This window comes from Protomyctophum bolini, assembly GCF_963924005.1.
Source record: "Protomyctophum bolini genome assembly, chromosome: 24".
In the NCBI taxonomy this organism is placed as follows: Eukaryota; Metazoa; Chordata; class Actinopteri; order Myctophiformes; family Myctophidae; genus Protomyctophum; species Protomyctophum bolini.
In genome coordinates, this window is record NC_137885.1 from 5,097,002 (window position 1) to 5,121,096 (window position 24,095).

The window sequence follows — 24,095 nt, forward strand, 5'->3', positions numbered from 1 at the left end:
ACAGAATGCATGTTATCTGTTCAGAAAGGCTAACATGACCTCCTGACCTCCCGTTAGTCAGTCGTCCCACTAGTAAAGTACCATGAAGGCTGTCTACAATCTACATTACATAACGAACCATGTGGGGTTTGTAGCTGTTCTACCACTGTCTGCTACTGGTACCATTACTTTATACAGTGTTCTGGTCTATTCTATGTAACACTGTCTGGTACTGGTACCATTACTTTATACAGTGTTCTGGTCTATTCTATGTAACACTGTCTGCTACTGGTACCATTACTTTATACAGTGTTCTGGTCTATTCTATGTAACACTGTCTGGTACTGGTACCATTACTTTATACAGTGTTCTGGTCTATTCTATGTAACACTGTCTGCTACTGGTACCATTACTTTATACAGTGTTCTGGTCTATTCTATGTAACACTGTCTGCTACTGGTACCATTACTTTATACAGTGTTCTGGTCTATTCTATGTAACACTGTCTGGTACTGGTACCATTACGTTATACAGTGTTCTGGTCTATTCTATGTAACACTGTCTGCTACTGGTACCATTACTTTATACAGTGTTCTGGTCTATTCTATGTAACACTGTCTGCTACTGGTACCATTACTTTAAACAGTGTTCTGGTCTATTCTATGTAACACTGTCTGGTACTGGTACCATTACTTTATACAGTGTTCTGGTCTATTCTATGTAACACTGTCTGCTACTGGTACCATTACTTTATACAGTGTTCTGGTCTATTCTATGTAACACTGTCTGCTACTGGTACCATTACTTTATACAGTGTTCTGGTCTATTCTATGTAACACTGTCTGCTACTGGTACCATTACTTTATACAGTGTTATGGTCTATTCTATGTAACACTGTCTGGTACTGGTACCAAATTCAAATTTGCATTATATTTTGTTCTGCATGATATCAGTTTTAATAATTGATCCAGATAGATGACCGTTTGCAGGCAGCATGTCATTTCTTATGGTATCAACTTTACTTATGAAATAATTGTCGAAATAATCAGCAAAGTCTTGGGGCTCGGTGATGAAGCTTTCACCCGATTCAATTAATGAGTCATTTTATCTCCACCGGTGATTTGATTGAGAGAGAATACTCCAGCGTTTTTTACCATCATGTATAATTTGTTCAATTTTAGATTGGTAGTTTAGGCTTTTTTAATGTTCATTTAATGTGGTCACTTTGTCTCTTAAAGAGCGATATGCTAGCCAGTCCTCTGATCTACATAAACTATTTTACCTTCATCTCTATCTTTCATCAAGCTTCTCAGCGTTGTCAGCTTTTCATCTACTATTTTCAATATGCTTTGAAAAGTAATTATGAAAGTTTAAATTCTGTTGAAACATTGTAACAATACAAATGTTCTCTCATAGGGTCTATGCTGTCACAGACGGGGGTCCACAGACAAATAGATCATTTTGGGGCGATATGCCAGCCAGTCCTCTGATCTACCTGAATCTACAGAAACTATTTTACCTTCATCTCTATCTTTCATCATCAGGAGATGTGATGACTGCTGTCAAGCTGTCATATGCAGGCGTGGAATGGAAAAGCATGCTTGCATGGAATGCAGAGCATGTTCTAAATGTCTGCCAGGTCAAAAAAAAAAAAAAAAGTTTACGGGTAGGCGGTAGGCAGGTAGTCATGTATATAAGACATAATGCCACAGCATAACGCACATCTTCCAAATGGATACTGCTGCCATGTTCCTGCTCGTCCTCTTCTGCCTGTGTTCAGCAGACACTGACCTGCCGTTCCAGTTGAGCATCAACCACCTCGAGATCCAAGGACCGTTGGAGGTGAACCTCAACGGCCACAACGACCACATCACAGGTAAGCATGCTGGAGAGGCTGTTACTTCTAGACCACGAGGTTCTAGTGCTGCTTTTTGATTATTAATTAATTAAAAAAAATATATATATAGTGGGTTTAATTATTACATTTATTATTAACCCTTATGCCTTGCTATTTTAATGATTTTACATAGGCCTACTAATATTCTCATATATCCTCTTCTGCCAGAAGTAGGCTACAAAGTAATGTATACATAAGCATGAGATTTGCAGATCTTAAAGCTCACAGCGAGGGGCGCCATGATATGATGCATTGTGAATTTATGAGTTTGACTTTGGAAATGTAATATTATTCACTGGTGCGCAACACCTCTGAGTGTCAGACAATTGCTCGTTAATAGATTGACTGATTCCACCTGCTGCCTGCACAGCGCTAAACATTGCCCATAGGCTATACAAACGTATGAAAAAGAGGAATTGGAAACAGTGAAAACAGGCCGTCTGTAGAGGAATATGGACAGTAAACCCACCCAAGAAGACGAAGCACTTTGACGAGGTCCATGCGTGGTGCGTGCATTGCACACTGCACAGTGCACAGTGCACAGTGCACAGTGCACAGTGCACACTGCGCAGTCAGACCTGCATGCCTGAGAGGGACGGTCAGACAGCGCAGCGCGGTGGCTGTGCTGCCTTTTTTTTGATTGATTGAAATATTTATTAACAGTTTGTAGAATTACAGTACATTTCAAGCACAAACTCAATACAGAGACTGGTAACTGTGAGTGGACGACCCAATTAAGCGTTACACTCGTTTACAACAGGGTCCACATTGTTCAATTCATCAAAACATTTAGAGACATACAAATAGACACTTCTATGTAGTCAAAGAACAGAACAGGAATTCATCGTATAGGAAGCAAAAGGGGAAAACAGTGAGGGGAAAGGGGGGGGGGGGGGGGGGATTCAGATTTTACAGAGGCCAGTTTCGAATTGAAGCCGTCCGCAGGTGCCCTTTGAGAGCGGTTTTGAAGGAGTCAAGGGATTCACATGTCTTAATGACTGTTGGTAGGGCGTTCCACATTTTGGTGGCATAGGAGCGAAAATAATTTAGTCCCTTGTTTGTGCCGAATCTGGGTTGTACATGGTTTGTTGCACTCCCTCTGGTGTTGTGGGTGTGGACTTCGTTTACATTAAGGAAGTATTTAGACAGGTACATGGGTATCTTAGTGGTGTATCGAATCTTGTGGACCAGACCCATTGCAAGATGCTGTACTCTGTCGTCGACCCTAAGCCATCCCAGCCTGTCAAAGTGGGCAGGGGTGAGGTGGGTTCGGGGGGTGAGGCCAAGTAGGAGCCTGACCAGTTTGTTTTGTATCTTCATACTATAGCCTATACTAATATATTCTACACTACACCATTCGTAGGCTAACAATAATGTAGATCATCCGTTTTTTTTCTCTTGTCTTTCCAGATTGGTAATCACTATAATTTATATCTGTTCTCCGAAAATTAGCTCATCTACAAGCTCACTGCATGGCTGCAGACCGGCTATTTTCGGAGAAGAGATTTATAGACGATTATTTATGTGCCAATATAAAATAGCTGTGACGTGATTGATACCGGAAAGCCTGGTGAAGTGAGGTCCGTTTGGAGTGGGCGAGGGGATACTATACTAAAGTCTGGTGAAGTGAGGTCCGTTTGGAGTGGGCGAGGGGATACTATACTAAAGTCTGGTGAAGTGAGGTCCGTTTGGAGTGGGCGAGGGGATACTATACTAAAGTCTGGTGAAGTGAGGTCCGTTTGGAGTGGGCGAGGGGATACTATACTAAAGTCTGGTGAAGTGAGGTCCGTTTGGAGTGGGCGAGGGGATACTATACTAAAGTCTGGTGAAGTGAGGTCCGTTTGGAGTGGGCGAGGGGATACTATACTAAAGTCTGGTGAAGTGAGGTCCGTTTGGAGTGGGCGAGGGGATACTATACTAAAGCCTGGTGAAGTGAGGTCCGTTTGGAGTGGGCGAGGGGATACTATACTAAAGTCTGGTGAAGTGAGGTCCGTTTGGAGTGGGCGAGGGGATACTATACTAAAGTCTGGTGAAGTGAGGTCCGTTTGGAGTGGGCGAGGGGATACTATACTAAAGTCTGGTGAAGTGAGGTCCGTTTGGAGTGGGCGAGGGGATACTATACTAAAGTCTGGTGAAGTGAGGTCCGTTTGGAGTGGGCGAGGGGATACTATACTAAAGTCTGGTGAAGTGAGGTCCGGTTGGAGTCGGCGAGGGGACGACTATACTAAAGTCTGGTGAAGTGAGGTCCGTTTGGAGTGGGCGAGGGGACGACTATACTAAAGTCTGGTGAAGTGAGGTCCGTTTGGAGTGGGCGAGGGGACGACTATACTAAAGTCTGGTGAAGTGAGGTCCGTTTGGAGTGGGCGAGGGGATACTATACTAAAGCCTGGTGAAGTGAGGTCCGTTTGGAGTGGGCGAGGGGACGACTAGCGTCACCGTTTCAACAAATAGGCGGCATTCTCTGGGAGGTGGTTTCAGAATTAGCCGCGGTTAACCCATTATGATCGGGAACCCATTTTGGGTGTTAGCATCATGTTATGCTTTAGCTATTGAAAAATAGCAGATCTACAAGCTCGTAGCGCGCCACCAAGTGGCGCGCTACGAGCTTGTAGGTCTGCTATTTTTTGAAAAATCGAAGAACGACTGACATTTTTTTTAGAATCTGATCTCAGGTCAGAATGGGTTATAATCAGACCAGTGTGTGTGTCCCAGTGGAAACCTCGTATGAATCTGATCTCAGGTCAGAATGGGTTCATCAGACCAGTGTGTGTGTCCCAGTGGAAACCTCGTATGAATCTGATCTCAGGTCAGAATGGGTTAAGTCCCCCCAAAACGCCGTCTCCGTCTGGCAGAAAGGGCAGATCGGCTAAATACTTGCCCGGGTATAACGCACAATACGGCCTCGTCTGCAGGACACCACATCAGTTTGTTTGTTTTCTCCGTTTGTTTGACCCGATGCAGATTGTATGTGCATTTTATCAATTCATTCATTAATTAACATTAATTAATTTTCAGAAAAGGACAACGAATCTAATGAGGTGGAAGCCCAGGGAGGAAGTTATGCAGGTGAGATATAGGTTATAGATATTATATAATGTTTTTTTTTTTTTTTTTTTTTTTAATTATATTTTTTATCCCACGATTTTGTAACCCATTTTTCACCCCTGTGTCAATCATCTACTGTGATCCTGGGCTCTACACACCCTCCGCCAACCTGGGGAGAGCAACGGACTTAACTCATGCTTCCTTCATGCCTGAGTGTCCAAGTTGCTCCTTTACACCTGACAGGGGGGAGTTTCCCTGGTTGATTCGTAGCGCGTGGAAGGAACACGTTATTCCAACCAGTTCCTTTCCCCTCCATCAGGCGTCCCGGCTGGCCAGGGGGAGGCAGTTTAGAGACCAGGATTACTGCAGGTTTTTGTGAGGGTATCTACCCTAGGGGACACGGGGAGAACATGCAAACTCCACACAGAATATATATATATAATGTTATATTATTGCGACCATAGAAAACCTGTAAGTCAGTCCGTCCGTCACGCCTCGTGACACGCTCCATAAATGGCCAATACAGAATTCATCCCATATGTTGATCTGCCCAGCAGTCTGCCGTCACCCAGGCAGATGCATGGGGCGAGGTCGCTTCCCGCCCTCAGGGCGTCTACCTGGTATATTATATTGCATTATTAACCCATTCTGAACGGGAACCCATTTTGGTGTTAGCATCATGTTATGCTTTAGCTATTGAAAAATAGCAGATCTACAAGCTCATAGGAGCTACGAGCTTGTAGGTCTGCTATTTTTGAAAAATCGATTTGAAGAACGACTGACATTTTTAGAATCTGATCTCGGGTCAGAATGGGTTAATCAGACCAGTGTGTGTCCAGTGGAAACCTCGTATGAATATGATCTCAGGTCAGAATGGGTTAAAGAATGAGGTAGGAGCAACAGGAGGATGTTCTGTGTAAGAGACGTTGGGAAAACGACTTACTGTTGCTAAAAGAACACAATAGCGGCCAATCAAATCATCGCTATGGGGTGATCAGCCAATCAAATCATCGTGTTTGTGTTCATACAAACAGACAAAGCTGGGCATGGGAGGGGCTAGCACCCCTCATAAATCTCCATGAATTCAAGGCTTCATGGGGTGTGTAATTAAGTCATATTTAGGGTGAACTACTCCTTTAATTACTTCAATTAATCTCAGAGAATAGATACCATTTTTTGATGATGTAATTTACTGTACAGTTGATCCATATAATCCATAATGGAAAGCTTACTCACTCAACAGTGAAAGTGCATGAGTATTTACTGTATGACTGACTTAATGCTAATGTACTGATTTCAGCTCATCTTGCTCAGCTGACAAGCCAAGTGAACCAACTGTGGAGTAAGTATGTTTTATAAATATAATATATACTAACTATTATTAAGTATACAGAATAATCGAAAAAATCCCAAAAGGTTCAATTAAATGGAGGACAAAGTACTCACATTTCCACTTTTTAATTGGCACACACTAATAAATAAACGCTCCCCACACGTCTCAAGATGACAATGAAAGGGGAATTCAGGTCAAATGTCTGTGATGTGTTTTTCAGAAATGGCTGCCAAATTGAGTGCTAGCGAGAGCAACGTGAAAGACCTCCAGGCCCATGTTGCAGACCTCCAAACCAGACTCGGCACCAGTGAGGTCCATGTTGCAGACCTTCAGGTCCAAGTTGAAGTTATCCAGACGAGACTTAATGCTAGTGAGAGTCAAGTCTTTGAGACCAGACTTAGTGCTAGTGAGAGTCAAGTTGAAGGCTTTGAGACCAGACTTAGTGCTAGTGAGAGTCATAGTGAGGGCTTTGAGACCAGACTTAGTGCTAGTGAGAGTCAAGTTGAAGGCTTTGAGACCAGACTTAGTGCTAGTGAGAGTCAAGTTGAAGGCTTTGAGACCAGACTCAACACCAGCACGGTCCAGATTGAAGACTTGAGTGAAGGTAATTTGATCCAGATGGTGTTCAGTGAATGCAAGTATAAATGTGTAGTGTTGAAAAGGGACTTACTTTGGGGTTAAATAGTAGTTCACACAAACTGACTTATTATCAGTTACACTCGTCTCCCCACGAAGCCTTGAATTGACCACGACTCAACCGGTCATCAGATTATATGCTTATTGGAATGTGACAAAAACTGGAGAAAAAAAAATCACACCTGTGTGAAGTGAGGGGCGCTCTTATTAAAACCCCTCAAACCCCTCAAAAATCTCCATGAATTCAAGGCTTCATGGGGTGTGTAATTAAGTCATATTTTGGGTGAACTACTCCTTTAATGTTAGATAGGATGTTTCTGTGTGGATGTATGGGCTGTCATCCTGAATGGGTTAATGTTAGATAGGGTGTTTCTGTGTGGATGTATGGGCTGTCATCCTGAATGGGTTAATGTTAGATAGGATGTTTCTCTGTGGATGTATGGGCTGTCATCCTGAATGGGTTAATGTTAGATAGGGTGTTTCTGTGTGGATGTATGGGCTGTCATCCTGAATGGGTTAATGTTAGATAGGGTGTTTCTGTGTGGATGTATGGGCTGTCATCCTGAATGGGTTAATGTTAGATAGGGTGTTTCTGTGTGGATGTATGGGCTGTCATCCTGAATGGGTTAATGTTAGATAGGATGTTTCTCTGTGGATGTATGGGCTGTCATCCTGAATGGGTTAATGTTAGATAGGGTGTTTCTGTGTGGATGTATGGGCTGTCATCCTGAATGGGTTAATGTTAGATAGGATGTTTCTCTGTGGATGTATGGGCTGTCATCCTGAATTGGTTAATGTTAGATAGGGTGTTTCTGTGTGGATGTATGGGCTGTCATCCTGAATGGGTTAATGTTAGATAGGGTGTTTCTGTGTGGATGTATGGGCTGTCATCCTGAATGGGTTAATGTTAGATAGGGTGTTTCTGTGTGGATGTATGGGTTGTCATCCTGAATGGGTTAATGTTAGATAGGGTGTTTCTGTGTGGATGTATGGGCTGTCATCCTGAATGGGTTAATGTTAGATAGGATGTTTCTGTGTGGATGTATGGGCTGTCATCCTGAATGGGTTAATGTTAGATAGGATGTTTCTGTGTGGATGTATGGGCTGTCATCCTGAATGGGTTAATGTTAGATAGGGTGTTTCTGTGTGGATGTATGGGTTGTCATCCTGAATGGGTTAATGTTAGATAGGGTGTTTCTGTGTGGATGTATGGGCTGTCATCCTGAATGGGTTAATGTTAGATAGGGTGTTTCTGTGTGGATGTATGGGCTGTCATCCTGAATGGGTTAATGTTAGATAGGGTGTTTCTGTGTGGATGTATGGGCTGTCATCCTGAATGGGTTAATGTTAGATAGGGTGTTTCTGTGTGGATGTATGGGCTGTCATCCTGAATGGGTTAATGTTAGATAGGGTGTTTCTGTGTGGATGTATGGGCTGTCATCCTGAATGGGTTAATGTTAGATAGGGTGTTTCTGTGTGGATGTATGGGCTGTCATCCTGAATGGGTTAATGTTAGATAGGGTGTTTCTGTGTGGATGTACAGTATGGGCTGTCAAGGCCAGAAAGTAGTGTTTTGCTACTCCGTAAGTGCTCCTGCGTAAATGACGATGATGTCACGTGCATGCATACCCTCTATTGGCTTAATATAATATGCTTTTATAATATTTAAACTGATAATGCTCCTCCTGTGTTGACAGACAAACCGAAGGTGGCCTTCTCTGTTGGTTTGGGTATTGATGATGGACAAGTTGGACCGTATAGTTCTGCTTTCACCACTCTGCTCTACAGCAAAGTCTTCAGTAACATCGGCAACGCCTACAATAATTCTACAGGTGATTAAACTACAATCCATCCATGTACACACATGTACTTAAAGTACTTAAAGTAAAACGCAGAAATGTGCCATTTTAAGTTTTCAAATGTATACAAATCTTTTGGGAATAGCTCACAATGTGTCGATGTGACAGATTGTGAGCTTGTAGATCGGCTATTTTCAAATGGCTGAAATGCATTAAAGGCTGAAGTGGTTACTGTATGTTTTGTAGTAATAATCTAAATCTACAAAGTAACTATAACTAAAGTTGTCAAATAAATGTAGTGGAGAAAAGTACAATATTTGGATCCGAGTAAAAGTAAAAGTATTGGAAATTGTTAATACTCAAGTAAACTACAAATACCAAAATGTTACTTAAGTATACAGTAAGTAAATGTACTTAGTTACTTTCCAGCACTGTGTGTTTCACATTGAAAACAACAGTCCAGAGGAGATGAGGAAAGTAACCTCTTAACTCACACAAACTTGTAGATCTGACTTTTTAAATTAAGGTTTTTATTTTTATAATTGTATTTTTTAATTTCTATTAATGTAATGTGTTCTCTCATCCTGTGTTCTCTTAGGGGTATTCTCTGCGCCGGTCCGAGGACTCTATTACTTCACATTCACTGCATTTAACTTGTGGTCATCAGAGCAGTTCTGTGTCTTCATGTATAAGAATGAGCAGAAACTCTTAGGTAACTGTGGATACAATAGTGGAGGTCATGAACAGATATCTAGTGGAATGATGGTAGAGCTGGAGGAGAGAGACACTGTTGACATGCGTTTACTGTCAGGGGACAGGCTCTATGATAACTCAAACAACCACAATGTGTTCAATGGTGTTCTGGTCTATGCTCTGTAACACTGTCTGCTACTGGTACCATTACTTTATACAGTGTTCTGGTCAGTGTTCTGGTCTATTCTATGTAACACTGTCTGGTACTGGTACCATTACTTTATACTTATATACTTGTATACTTCATATACTTATGAAATAATTGTCAAAATAATCAGCACATTCTTGGGGCTTGGTGATGAAGCGTTCACCCGATTCAAAAAATGTTTCTCATTTTATCTCTACCCGTGATTTGAGAGAATACTCCAGCGTTTTTTACCATCATGTATAATTTCTACAATTCTAGATAGTTTAGGCTTTTTTCTGTTCATTTAATGTGGTCACTTTGTCTCTTAAAGAGCGATGTGCTAGCCAGTCCTCTGATCTACCTGAATCTACAGAAACTATTTTACCTTAATCTCTATCTTTCATCAAGCTTCTCAGCGTTGTCAGCTTTTCATCTACTATTTTCAATACGCTTTGAAAAATAATCTGAAATATTGTAACAATACACATCTTCTCTCATGGGGTCTATGCTGTCACAGACGGGGGTCCACAGACAAATGGATCATTTTGGGGTCTATGCTGTCACAGACGGGGGTCCACAGACAAATAGATGATTTTGGGGTCTATGCTGTCACAGACGGGGGTCCACAGACAAATAGATGATTTTGGGGTCTATGCTGTCACAGACGGGGGTCCACAGACAAATAGATGATTTTGGGGTCTATGCTGTCACAGACGGGGGTCCACAGACAAATAGATGATTTTGGGGTCTATGCTGTCACAGACGGGGGTCCACAGACAAATAGATAATTTTGGGGTCTATGCTGTCACAGACGGGGGTCCACAGACAAATAGATCATTTTGGGGTCTATGCTGTCACAGACGGGGGTCCACAGACAAATAGATCATTTTGGGCTCTATGCTGTCACAGACGGGGGTCCACAGACAAATAGATCATTTTGGGGTCTATGCTGTCACAGACGGGGGTCCACAGACAAATAGATCATTTTGGGGTCTATGCTGTCACAGACGGGGGTCCACAGACAAACAGATCATTTTGGGGTCTATGCTGTCACAGACGGGGGTCCACAGACAAATAGATCATTTTGGGGTCTATGCTGTCACAGACGGGGGTCCACAGACAAATAGATCATTTTGGGGTCTATGCTGTCACAGACGGGGGTCCACAGACAAACAGATCATTTTGGGGTCTATGCTGTCACAGACGGGGGTCCACAGACAAATAGATCATTTTGGGGTCTATGCTGTCACAGACGGGGGTCCACAGACAAATAGATCATTTTGGGGTCTATGCTGTCACAGACGGGGGTCCACAGACAAATAGATCATTTTGGGGTCTATGCTGTCACAGACGGGGGTCCACAGACAAATAGATCATTTTGGGGTCTATGCTGTCACAGACGGGGGTCCACAGACAAATAGATCATTTTGGGGTCTATGCTGTCACAGACGGGGGTCCACAGACAAACAGATCATTTTGGGGTCCTTGACATGAACATGTTTGAGAAGCATTACGTTAAAGAGCCTCCATAATGTTCATATCCTTTTAGACCAAGTGTATATTGTACTGCAGGCTGTTTGCATTTCTGTCAAATAGTTTTCAATCAATCAAATAAATGAGAAAAGGGCATGTTGTGAGCTTTTACTTTCTGCTACTTTAACTAATGTTGTTAATTCTGAGCATCTTCCCTCCACATAATGACATGCCATTGCTACGTACACATACATACATACATACACGCACGTGTGTACACATACATGTACACATGCATACACAGCTCCGCATAGGAGTGGCCAGCACCACTCAACAATGTGAGAAATACTTCTTCTATCACTTTGATTTGCTTGAACATTGCTTGAACAGTCAACAAGCTGAACTGTGGGCCAATGCTGCCACCTGCTGGCTCATAACAGAAGTAACAGTTCTACTGTAAAAGGGTTGACAGGGTCGTCACATCAGCTACAATTTACAATGGAGTCATTTATCAGACGCTCTGAATCCAGAGAGACTTACAGTAAGGTTCAACACATGGTAATACATCAAATACATAAAATACATTTTTTTTTTTTTAATAGTCATAAGTAAGCTAAGAACCTAGCATCTGTCTAACAGTAGAATATTAAACTATGGTACAGTAACACAAAAGAGTGCTATGTCTCTATAAACATGCCATCTACTCTCTAACAGGGGTATAAAGCATGTAAACACACATCAGTGAATGTGTGAAACACAATGACTGAACGCACAGAAGCTACCGGAGCACATCCTTCAGAGAATTAATTAATTAGGTGCATTCAGACAGTTTGTTATAATGACAAACATTTATAAAACGTGAAACAATTGTCCAGTACTACTCAACTCCATCCCCAACGGCAGTCTCCAAGTAAGGTCAATATAGTAGGCTAATAGTTAAACAAAAGGTGAAATAATTGTCCTACAGTACTAACTGCATCCCCAAAGGCAGTCTCCAAGTAAGGTCAATATAGTAGGCTAATAACGGATCCCTGGACTTCAGAGTTCAAAGTCTGAAAAAAAGAAGACTATAGTAGAGTATAGCCTCTACAGTAACAGCACAGCTCAGCATGTGGACACGACGTCCAGATAGTGGAGCAATTCTGCTCTCGGTGGCAGCTGTCCGTGTGGTCAGCTGTCTGCGTTGGCTTTGCTGTTAGCAGCAGCAGAAAAAGGTAAGAAACACATTATAGACCTATGCATAGTTACACACACACACACACGCACGCACAAGTGAGCTTGTATATCTGCTATTTAATTGCACCAAAGGGTATAGTTAACTTAAAACCAGCTTGAGACAGAATGCACAAACTGCACCTTATATTGAGCAAGAAAATGTCATTCCCACACCCCCACACTTCACAGTATAGCTGCTACTGCCAACCTACATGTGCACGACTTTAAGCACTATTTTCACCAACAGCTAATGACAACATGCCCAACATTGGGATGCTTGATCAAAATGTGGGGGACTCGATTTAGTAGAAGTTTTGTCTTAAACCAAAGCCTTGTTTGTGGGTGCATTATTGCATTATTAGTATTATGTTGCTGTGTGTAGTGTTACTGCTGTGTTTAATGTGTGTTTCTGTGTAGTGTTACTGCTGTGTTTATTGTGTGTTTCTGTGTAGAATGGCCTGCAGTGGAAACTAATAAATAGGCTGGGACGATAAAGTCTAATCTAATATAACATTCAATAATAAACTAATAAATAGGCTGGACGATAAAGTCTAATCTAATATAACATTCAATAATAAACTAATAAATAGGCTGGGACGATAAAGTCTAATGTAATATAACATTCAATAATAAACTAATAAATAGGCTGGGACGATAAAGTCTAATGTAATATAACATTCAATAAGAGATTAACGTGCAACTGTGTTTTGGTAAGAGGTATATTTATTGGCCGAGGCACGCATGAAGGGGGGGCGGGGGGCACACAGCTGTGATATTGTCAAGTGGGAAAACTGCATGTCTGTCCAAAAACCTTCGTTTGTTTTGTACTTTTGTAGTTATCGTACAGTAGTAATAGTTATCATTTAGTCACAGGCTCTTGCTAATACTTTTCTTTTATTAAACATTTATAAAACACACAGGCACACTGAATCACTTTCTTCAATGTCCTATTTTGGGCATGTCATTATTGTTATTTTTTTTATTATTTACATTTACTTTGCCTGGTATAGCGTAATAGATTAACTTGTAGATCTGATACTTTTGTTTGACTCTGTGGTATGATCAAGTAGGACGTTCATTTACCAAAAAGCACAAGTTCAAATATGGAGATAAGAGGATTCTGCGTGACAGCAATTCTCTCTCTCTCTCCCTCTCTCCTCTCTCTCTCTCCCCCTCCCCCCCCCCCCCCCCTCTCTCTCTCTCTCTCTCTCTGAGGGCGTGCAGGGTGCGTCAGGTTTCAACTGGATCTTTGGCGTTGTGGGGAAGATGGCAGCTGCAGGCAGCTACAGGTGCTGATGCAATTCTTCCGACCAGAGCTCCTGAAAGTAAACCGTGTCCGTGTGTGTGTGTGTGTGTGTGTGTGTGTGTGTGTGTGTGTGTGTGTGCGTGTGCGTGCGCGTGCGTGTGCGTGTGCGTGCGTGCGTGTGCGTGTGTGTGCGTGTGCAGACTGAGCCAGAAAACAGCTTTCCCCCCACACCACACCCCCACACATGGTGCATGCTGCCACCCTTACGGACACATAGGCTATAGGCTACTGTACACGACTTTAAGCACAATTTAATGTCACCACACGTAACACGTTCAACAGCTAATGACATCATCACATGCTCAAAATATAGGGCTGCTTTATCAAATGTGGGGGACTCGATTTAGAAGTTGTGTGTTAAACCAAAGCCTTTGTTGCCATTAATGTTTGTTTGTGTGCTATGAAGTGTGGATGCATTAATGGAGATTATTGTCTATACCGGGCTGTATATGTTGCTGTGTAGTGTTTACTGCTGTGTTTATTGTGTGTTTCTGTGTAGAATATTGACTAAGATGGCTCAGAGGCCACTCAGAAAAATTCCAAAAGTCCAAGGGCCTTATGCTAAAAAATGTCAATATTGTTTTGAAATGTTTACAAATGTATTTTCAGACTTCACGACTAGTCAAAAAAATTAAGGAAACCCACAGTAAAAAGCCACATTTCCATCTATAAGGCGAAACCTCAATGAACAAAAAACATTGTGATTAATGCTGAAGTTACAAAATGAGTCTTCATTCACAACAATGTGAAGAGAACAGATTATCACTGATAAATAAGAAAAGTGTTCAATACTCAATTCTCTTGGAACAAACTATTACAATAGCTACAGTAGTGAGTATAGGGTGGAAGTAGATCATGGTGGGCCTTTATTAACAATTCTTATGTCTTTCTTTTGTAGCAGGACAAGGAAGGAAGGAGCAGTGCTACTCAACCCGCGGCCCGTGGGCCACATGCGGCCCCTGATTAATGTGAACAGCTGCCGGTTGTGGTGAGTTTAAAATGTGTCTTGACTGGTTTTCAGGTAACTTAAATGACACACACAAATTAAACGCACACGCACACACACGTGGAACAGTGGAAGAATATTAGTGGTATCAAATCTAGGTCATAGTGCCCAGTGGAAAGTCAGCTATGCTGACGGGACACTAAATAAAGTCAAGGACTACCTGAGAGTTCCAACGTGTGCTTTGATAAGATCCGACAGACAACACTGAACAAAGTGGCTGAGAATATGTTTAATGTGATCAGCTGTCGTTGCTATATATAAAATAATACAGTTTTTTTTTTTATGGTGTGGCTTAAAGTGAGTTTACAATGTGTCTTGATGTTTTCAGGTAAATTAAATGATCACTTAACAATAATAGATCATTTCTTCAACAGACATAAAGCACAATGTTTTGTGTTCATGTACATCTTCTCTGTCTGAAGGTGTTTGTGTCGACAACAGTATATATTCTGTCCACTGATTTTCTTTTTGAAATTAGTAAATATTGTTGAAAAATCTAATACAAATCCCTAAATATAGATATTTGCATTTATTATTTAATAAACGTACAAATAGCAAAAGGTATACGAGTTGGTATGAGTATACGATATATCTATTTATTTATTTATAGATATGTCTATTAATTTAATTTTATCTACCTATACAGAGGTGAAGTGTAGTGTAGTTTGGCGGAGCCTGGTGGTGATACTATCACATTGCTACGCTGCCCAGGTATTGATATTGATTGTTTATTGTTTTTGTGATATTTTATTTTGTATTCAAATGAGGGTAGGCAAAAATAAGCTTTTAGCTTATTTTCTAAATTACCTTTTTCTTATGTACTGTAATGCATTGTTTTTGTAGGTTGACTATTTCTGACAACGAGAGTTTAGTGTTTAGAGAAAAAAGAAGCAAATTAATTACAAATTAATTACTTATGACAGAACGACAGTACAAATGCTGTAACCACACACACACACACACACACACACACAAACCTAATTGATATTATACTGGATTTTTAGTATACTATTTAGTTTACTTGTTGTGATCATTTCATTGCTATTATATGGCTGTTCCTCTTGTTGGTGTGATGTCTAGGAACTGAAAATCCAATAATTCTACTCTTTATGCTCATAATATAATGGAATGTAAACAACAATACACTCTCTCAGTAAACATAAAATGGAAAAATAAATTACTTTAAAAAGATGCACCTTTTAAATTGTCTAACATTCAAGTGGACAGAATAAATACTGTTGTCGACACAAACACCTTCAGACAGAGAAGATGTACATGAACACTAAACATTGTGCTTTATGTCTGTTGAAGAATTGATCTATTATTGTTAAGTGATCATTTAATTTACCTGAAAACCTCAAGACACATTTTAAACTCACTTTAAGCCACACCATAAAAAAACAACTGTATTATTATTATTTATTTTTTTATGTATTTTTTATCCCACTATTTTGTAACCCATTTTTCACCCCTGTGTCAATCATCTAATGTGATCCTGGGCTCTACACACCCTCCACCAACCTAGTCCCCATATATGGGGGACAAGGGGAGACCAACCTAGTCCCCATATATGGGGGACAAGGGGAGACCAACCTAGTCCCCATATATGGGGGACAAGGGGAGAGCAACGGACTTGAACTCATGCTTCCTTCATGCCCGAGTGTCCAAGTTGCTCCTTTACACCTGACCGGGGGGAGTTTCCCTGGTTGTATTATTTAATTTTACGACAGCTGATCACATTAAACATATTCTCAGCCACTCTGTTCAGTGTTGTCTGTCGGATCTTATCAAAGCACACGTTGGAACTCTCAGGTAGTCCTTGACTTTATTTAGTGTCCAGTCAGCATGCAGCTGACTTTCCACTGGGCACTATGACCTAGATTTGATACCACTAATATTCCACGTGTGTGTGTGTGTGTGTGTGTGTGTGTGTGTGTGTGTGTGTGTGTGTGTGTGTGTGTGTGTGTGTGTGTGTGTGTGTGTGTGACACAGCTATAGTTCCATTTGGTTCCATTTTGTAAATTCTCAGAGTTCAAATAAGGGTCCACCTTGTTCAATTCATCAAAACATTTAGAGACGTGCAAATATACACTTCTATTTAGGAGGTAAAAAAAGGGAAAAGAAACATATACAGTGAGGGGAAAAGGGGGAGGGTGGGATTCAGATTGTACTGCATGGGGCAAGTTTCGAATTGGGGTTAGTGGGACCAGTTAATGAGACCAGTCGAGACCAGTATTATTCTGTCCACTGATCTGAGAACACAGAATGTCAGACAACATACAATAAAATGTGCATCTTTTCAAAGTTATTTATTTTTCCACGTCAGCCTGTCTTAGATCATTCCACGTCATTTTAAAATCTTCTTATTCAGTTCAAGTGTATTTATTGTGGTCAATGATTTGATTTGATTTACTATCCCTTCTCAGAGCAAAATAACCATTCAGTGTGTGTGTGCGTGTGTGTGTGTGTGTGTGTGTGTGTGTGTGTGTGTGTGTGTGTGTGTGTGTGTGTGTGTGTGTGTGTGTGTGTGTGTGTGTGTGTGTGTGTGCGCTTATGCGTGCGTGCGTGCGTGTAGCTAAGGGTCCATTTGGTTCGATTTTGTACGTTCTCAGAGTTCAAATAAAATACAGGGACTGTGGTCTTATGCATATCACACTGAGGGTCCTAGAAATGCATAGGGTTGAAAATGACTGCTGTAGGCCTGGGCTTTTAACAGTGGCTGCAGTGGCTGCAGTGACACCCTGTAGACCAGCTATAGGGCTTCTAACAGTGGGTGCTGTGACACCCTGTAGACCAGCTATAGGGCTTCTAACAGTGTGTGCAGTGACACCCTGTAGACCAGCTATAGGGCTTCTAACAGTGGCTGCAGTGACACCCTGTAGACCAGCTATAGGGCTTCTAACAGTGGGTGCTGTGACACCCTGTAGACCAGCTATAGGGCTTCTAACAGTGGCTGCAGTGACACCCTGTAGACCAGCTATAGGGCTTCTAACAGTGGCTGCAGTGACACCCTGTAGACCAGCTATAGGGCTTCTAACAGTGGCTGCAGTGACACCCTGTAGACCAGCTATAGGGCTTCTAACAGTGGGTGCTGTGACACCCTGTAGACCAGCTATAGGGCTTCTAACAGTGTGTGCAGTGACACCCTGTAGACCAGCTATAGGGCTTCTAACAGTGTGTGCAGTGACACCCTGTAGACCAGCTATAGGGCTTCTAACAGTGTGTGCAGTGACACCCTGTAGACCAGCTATAGGGCTTCTAACAGTGGCTGCAGTGACACCCTGTAGACCAGCTATAGGGCTTCTAACAGTGGGTGCTGTGACACCCTGTAGACCAGCTATAGGGCTTCTAACAGTGGCTGCAGTGACACCCTGTAGACCAGCTATAGGGCTTCTAACAGTGGGTGCTGTGACACCCTGTAGACCAGCTATAGGGCTTCTAACAGTGGCTGCAGTGACACCCTGTAGACCAGCTATAGGGCTTCTAACAGTGTGTGCAGTGACACCCTGTAGACCAGCTATAGGGCTTCTAACAGTGGCTGCAGTGACACCCTGTAGACCAGCTATAGGGCTTCTAACAGTGGGTGCTGTGACACCCTGTAGACCAGCTATAGGGCTTCTAACAGTGGCTGCTGTGACACCCTGTAGACCAGCTATAGGGCTTCTCACAGTGTGTGCTGTGACACCCTATATAGGTCAGGGGTCGGCAACCTTTTTGACTTGAAGTGCCAAGTTTTCACTTCCATAGTCAGTGTGCCATATCAACATTACGTTTAATTATGACGGCACATTTTAACATTTTAGATTTTCAGTGTTGATAGGCTATTCATAACAACCTTTATTTTTGATTTGTAATATTTAATATGAAAAGAAGAACCCTCTCTTTCACACATGTGCCAGTGATCACCCTCCCCTGTGCCAGTGATCACCCCCCCCTGTGCCAGTGATCACCCCCCCCTGTGTCAGTGTGCCAGTGACCACCCTCCCCTGTGTCAGTGTGTCAGTGACCACCCTCCCCTGTGTCAGTGTGCCAGTGACCACCCTCCCCTGTGTCAGTGTGCCAGTGACCACCCTCCCCTGTGCCAGTGTGTCAGTGACCACCCTCCCCTGTGTCAGTGACCACCCTCCCCTGTGTCAGTGTGCCAGTGACCACCCTCCCCTGTGCCAGTGTGTCAGTGACCACCCTCCCCTGTGCCAGTGTGCCAGTGACCACCCTCCCCTGTGCCAGTGACCACCCTCCCCCGTGCCAGTGTTGGCACCATGCCTAAGGTTGCCTACCCCTGCCTATAGGGCTCCGTGACGCAAGTCCAGGTCTGTCTCAGAATACTGTGATCATTTATTTGGAACGTATCAATGTCACTTCGGTTTAACCACGTTGTGCCTCAGGGCTACTCAACTTAAGATGGATCTGGGGCCACTCAGCAAAATTCCTAAAGTCCAATTGAGGGCAGCAAGCTAAACATAGTGTTCAGAACCCTAAAACCCTAAACTTGTCTCAAGAACTTGTCTTAGTGGTATTTATCTATCAAACAACATTCCTCTTTCATCACTGATGACTGTCCTTCCTGAATAATTAATGATTTTCAGTAAACTGACAATTATGACCGCACACACGCGTGCACCCCCCCCCCCCCCACACACACACACACACACACACACACACACACACACACACACACACACACACACACACACACACACACACTTTGCTCTGAGAAGGGATAGTAAATCATTGACCTGTAGATGTTTTGACATTTGAAGCACAATAAATACACTAGAACTGAATAAGAACTCAGACTGACTGAGAAGTGGAAAAATAAATAACTTAAAAAAAAGATGCACATTTTGTGTTGTCTGACATTCTGTGTTCTCAGATCAGTGGACAGAATAAATATTGGTCTCGACACAAACACCTTTAGACAGAGACAGAGACATTGTGCTTCATGTCTGACGGAGAAATAATCCTATTTTAATTGATCATTTCAGTTCTATAATATCTCAAGACTCATGGGGAACATCACACCATGACACAACGCTATTACTCTTTAAAAAATAACAACAGCTGATTACATTAAAGATTTTCACAGCCGCTCTCTTGCGGGTAAAATGAGGACATTAATTCATGTCTTATCAAAGCACATGTTGCAGTTCTCAGGTGGGTCCTTGACACCATTTATTTACTGTCCCGTACACTAACTTTCCACTGGGCACGGTGACGTGTCTAGTGTTGTTGGACGAGCAGGGAGAGGATATAAGGAGCAGCTGCACGATATCATGACATACAGTGACTCGGCTGCAGGATGAAGGGTTGTGTGGCTTTGCTTGTTTTACTGTTCTGTCTGTCTGGGGCTGCTGGGGCTCCGGGGGAGAGCGGACCGGTCAGCGAGAGACAGAGAGACGATGCCGAACCAGGTTCCCTATTCACACATGACCTATGGGATGCGATGATAGAGTTGAGAGACAGGGTGGCAGCCAGCGAGGAAGAAGCCAAGGAACAGAAGATGTTGATGACAGGTTAGAATGGTCACAATGGAGCTGGAAGAGGTTGTAAAGGTATACAGGATGAAATGTGTTTAAGATGTTTCATAGTTTAACATAATGTTGCTCTGTGTCTGTGATATTTTTCAGTAATGGCTGCCAAATTGAGTGCTAGCGAGAGCCTCGTGAAAGACCTCCAGGCCCATGTTGCAGATCTCCAAACCAGACTCGGTACCAGTGAGGTCCATGTTGCAGACCTCATAACCAGACTCGGCACCAGTGAGGTCCATGTTGCAGACTTGAAGGAAGAAAGCGAAGGTAATTTGATCCAGACGGTGTTCAGTGAATGTTCAGTATCGGCCCTACATGTGTAGTGTTGAAAAGGCACTTTGGGGGTTAATTAGTAGTTCACCCAAAAACTAACTTATTATCAGTTACACTCCCCACGAAGCCTTGAATTGACCACGACTCAGCCGGTCATCACATTATATGCTTATTGGAATGCGACAAAAACTTTTAAAAAATCACACACGTGTGAACTGAGTGGTGCAATTCCTTCTGCAATTCCTTCTGCAATTTTTTTTTTTATCATGTATCTTACTGTACAGGTGATCCATATAATCCATAATGGAAAGCTTACTCACTCAACAGTGAAAGTGCATGAGTATTTACTGTATGACTGACTTAATGCTAATGTACTGATTTCAGCTCTTCTTGCTCAGCTGACCACCATCGAAACCAGGCTGACTGCTGCTGAAAGCCAAGTGCAGAGTAAGTATGTTTTATGAATATAATATATACTAACATATTATTAAGTATACATGTATATCAAAAGTATAGGAATTGAGTACAAGGTACTCATATTTATTTTTTATTGACACACACTAATAAACGTTCATATACTATATCAATAAGTATGATATACTAATGTAAAATATGATAAGTATATGCTCAGTAAACATTATGTTCAGTCTTCATTATGTATGAAGGATTTACTGCACATTACTCCCCAAATATGCATATAAAATTAAATGATCTATACTATTCTTTGGCAAACATTTGGCTTTTTCTTTTGCAGATCTACAAGCTCATAACGTAATGTGACATGTTGTGAGCTTGTAGATCTGCTCTATCTGTCAAAGAGATTTGGTGTAGAGGGCAGAGGTTCCCAAACCTGTTACCTCCCGACCTAGCTGACCCATAGGCCCTGAATGGGTTAATGTTAGATAGGATGTTTCTGTGTGGATGTATGGGCTGTCATCCTGAATGGGTTAATGTTAGATAGGGTGTTTCTGTGTGGATGTATGGGCTGTCATCCTGAATGGGTTAATGTTAGATAGGGTGTTTCTGTGTGGATGTACAGTATGGGCTGTCATCCTGAATGGGTTAATGTTAGATAGGGTGTTTCTGTGTGGATGTATGGGCTGTCATCCTGAATGGGTTAATGTTAGATAGGGTGTTTCTGTGTGGATGTATGGGCTGTCATCCTGAATGGGTTAATGTTAGATAGGGTGTTTCTGTGTGGATGTATGGGCTGTCATCCTGAATGGGTTAATGTTAGATAGGGTGTTTCTGTGTGGATGTATGGGCTGTCATCCTGAATGGGTTAATGTTAGATAGGGTGTTTCTGTGTGGATGTATGGGCTGTCATCCTGAATGGGTTAATGTTAGATAGGGTGTTTCTGTGTGGATGTATGGGCTGTCATCCTGAATGGGTTAATGTTAGATAGGGTGTTTCTGTGTGGATGTATGGGCTGTCATCCTGAATGGGTTAATGTTAGATAGGGTGTTTCTGTGTGGATGTATGGGCTGTCATCCTGAATGGGTTAATGTTAGATAGGGTGTTTCTGTGTGGATGTATGGGCTGTCATCCTGAATGGGTTAATGTTAGATAGGGTGTTTCTGTGTGGATGTATGGGCTGTCATCCTGAATGGGTTAATGTTAGATAGGGTGTTTCTGTGTGGATGTATGGGCTGTCATCCTGAATGGGTTAATGTTAGATAGGGTGTTTCTGTGTGGATGTATGGGCTGTCATCCTGAATGGGTTAATGTTAGATAGGGTGTTTCTGTGTGGATGTATGGGCTGTCATCCTGAATGGGTTAATGTTAGATAGGGTGTTTCTGTGTGGATGTATGGGCTGTCATCCTGAATGGGTTAATGTTAGGTAGGGTGTTTCTGTGTGGATGTATGGGCTGTCATCCTGAATGGGTTAATGTTAGATAGGGTGTTTCTGTGTGGATGTATGGGCTGTCATCCTGAATGGGTTAATGTTAGATAGGGTGTTTCTGTGTGGATGTATGGGCTGTCATCCTGAATGGGTTAATGTTAGATAGGGTGTTTCTGTGTGGATGTACAGTATGGGCTGTCAAGGCCAGAAAGTAGTGTTTTGCTACTCCGTAAGTGCTCCTGCGTAAATGACGATGATGTCACGTGCATGCATAACCTCTATTGGCTTAATATAATATTATGCTTTTATAATATTTAAAGTGTTTGATAATGCTCCTCCTGTGTTGACAGACCAACCGAAGGTGGCCTTCTCTGCTGGTTTGGGTGGACAAGTTGGACCGTATAATTCTTGGACCACTCTGATCTACAAGAGAGTCTTCACTAACGTCGGCAACGCCTACAATCCATCTACAGGTAGTGCAAAGCGTTTTTACTTAAGTAAAAGTATCAATACTGCAATATAGAACTACTCTGTTACAAGTAAAAGTCCGGAATTCAAAATGTGCTTAAGTAAAAGAAAAAATTTACTTAAAGTAGTACAAGTGAAAGTATTCATTATGCAGAATATACGTGCCATTTCAAGTTTTCAAATGTATATTAAAAAACCTTTTTGAAAATAGCAGATCTACAAGCTTGTAGATTCGCTATTTTCAGAAGGCCTAAATGTGGCTGAAGTGGTTAATAAATATATGTTTTGTAATAATAATCAAAATCTACAAAGTAACTCATAAATCATCAAATAAATGTAGTGGAGTAAAAGTACAATATTTATATCCAAGTATAAGTAAAGGTATTGGAAATTGGAAATACTAAACTACAAATACCAAAACATTGTACTTAAGTACACAGTGCTTAAGTAAATGTACTTAGTTACTTTCCAGCACTGTGTGTTTCACATTGAAAGCAACAGTCCAGAGGAGATGAGGAAAGTAACCTCTTAACTCACACAACTTGTAGATCTGACTTTTTAAATTTTTATAATTGTATTTTTTAATTTCTATTAATGTAATGTGTTCTCTCATCCTGTGTTCTCTTAGGGGTATTCTCTGCACCGGTCCGAGGACTCTATCACTTCACATATGCTGCATATCACAACAGGTCATCATCAGAGGGTTTCTGTGTCCACATGTATAAGAATAGCCAGACCCTCTTCGCTAACTGTGGATACAATAGTGGAGGTTATGAACAGATATCTAGTGGAATGATGGTAGAGCTGGAGGAGGGAGACACTGTTTACATGCAATTACCTACAGGGACCAGGCTCTATGATAACTCACTCAACTACAATGTGTTCAATGGTGTTCTGGTCTATGCTCTGTAACACTGTCTGCTACTGGTACCATTACTTTATACAGTGTTCTGGTCTATTCTATGTAACACTGTCTGCTACTGGTACCATTACTTTATACAGTGTTCTGGTCTATTCTATGTAACACTGTCTGCTACTGGTACCATTACTTTATACAGTGTTCTGGTCTATTCTATGTAACACTGTCTGGTACTGGTACCATTACTTTATACAGTGTTCTGGTCTATTCTATGTAACACTGTCTGGTACTGGTACCATTACTTTATACAGTGTTCTGGTCTATTCTATGTAACACTGGTACTGGTACCATTACTTTATACAGTGTTCTGGTCTATTCTATGCAACACTGTCTGCTACTGGTACCATTACTTTATACAGTGTTCTGGTCTATTCTATGTAACACTGTCTGGTACTGGTACCATTACTTTATACAGTGTTCTGGTCTATTCTATGTAACACTGTCTGGTACTGGTACCATTACTTTATACAGTGTTCTGGTCTATTCTATGTAA

At 41.8% G+C, this 24,095-nt stretch overlaps 2 protein-coding genes across 2 annotated transcripts in view; both read left to right on the forward strand.

Annotated features, from left to right (window-relative positions):
* The window catches only part of LOC308311697 (complement C1q subcomponent subunit A-like), a gene marked incomplete at its 5' end in the record, with an annotated part of 81,730 nt that overhangs the window by 14,478 nt on the left and 43,157 nt on the right, over positions 1-24,095 (forward strand). The gene's annotated exons all lie outside the window — the stretch shown is intronic.
* LOC308311984 (uncharacterized protein) overlaps positions 1,711-24,095 on the forward strand; it is a gene marked incomplete at both ends in the record, with an annotated part of 54,101 nt that continues 31,716 nt past the window's right edge. Inside the window, 4 exons of the mRNA XM_080758813.1 lie at positions 1,711-1,855; positions 4,892-4,942; positions 6,222-6,263; positions 6,475-6,587. Of these exons, the coding sequence (XP_080614939.1) occupies positions 1,711-1,855; positions 4,892-4,942; positions 6,222-6,263; positions 6,475-6,587 (351 nt within the window). The remainder of the gene's footprint in view (positions 1,856-4,891; positions 4,943-6,221; positions 6,264-6,474; positions 6,588-24,095) is intronic.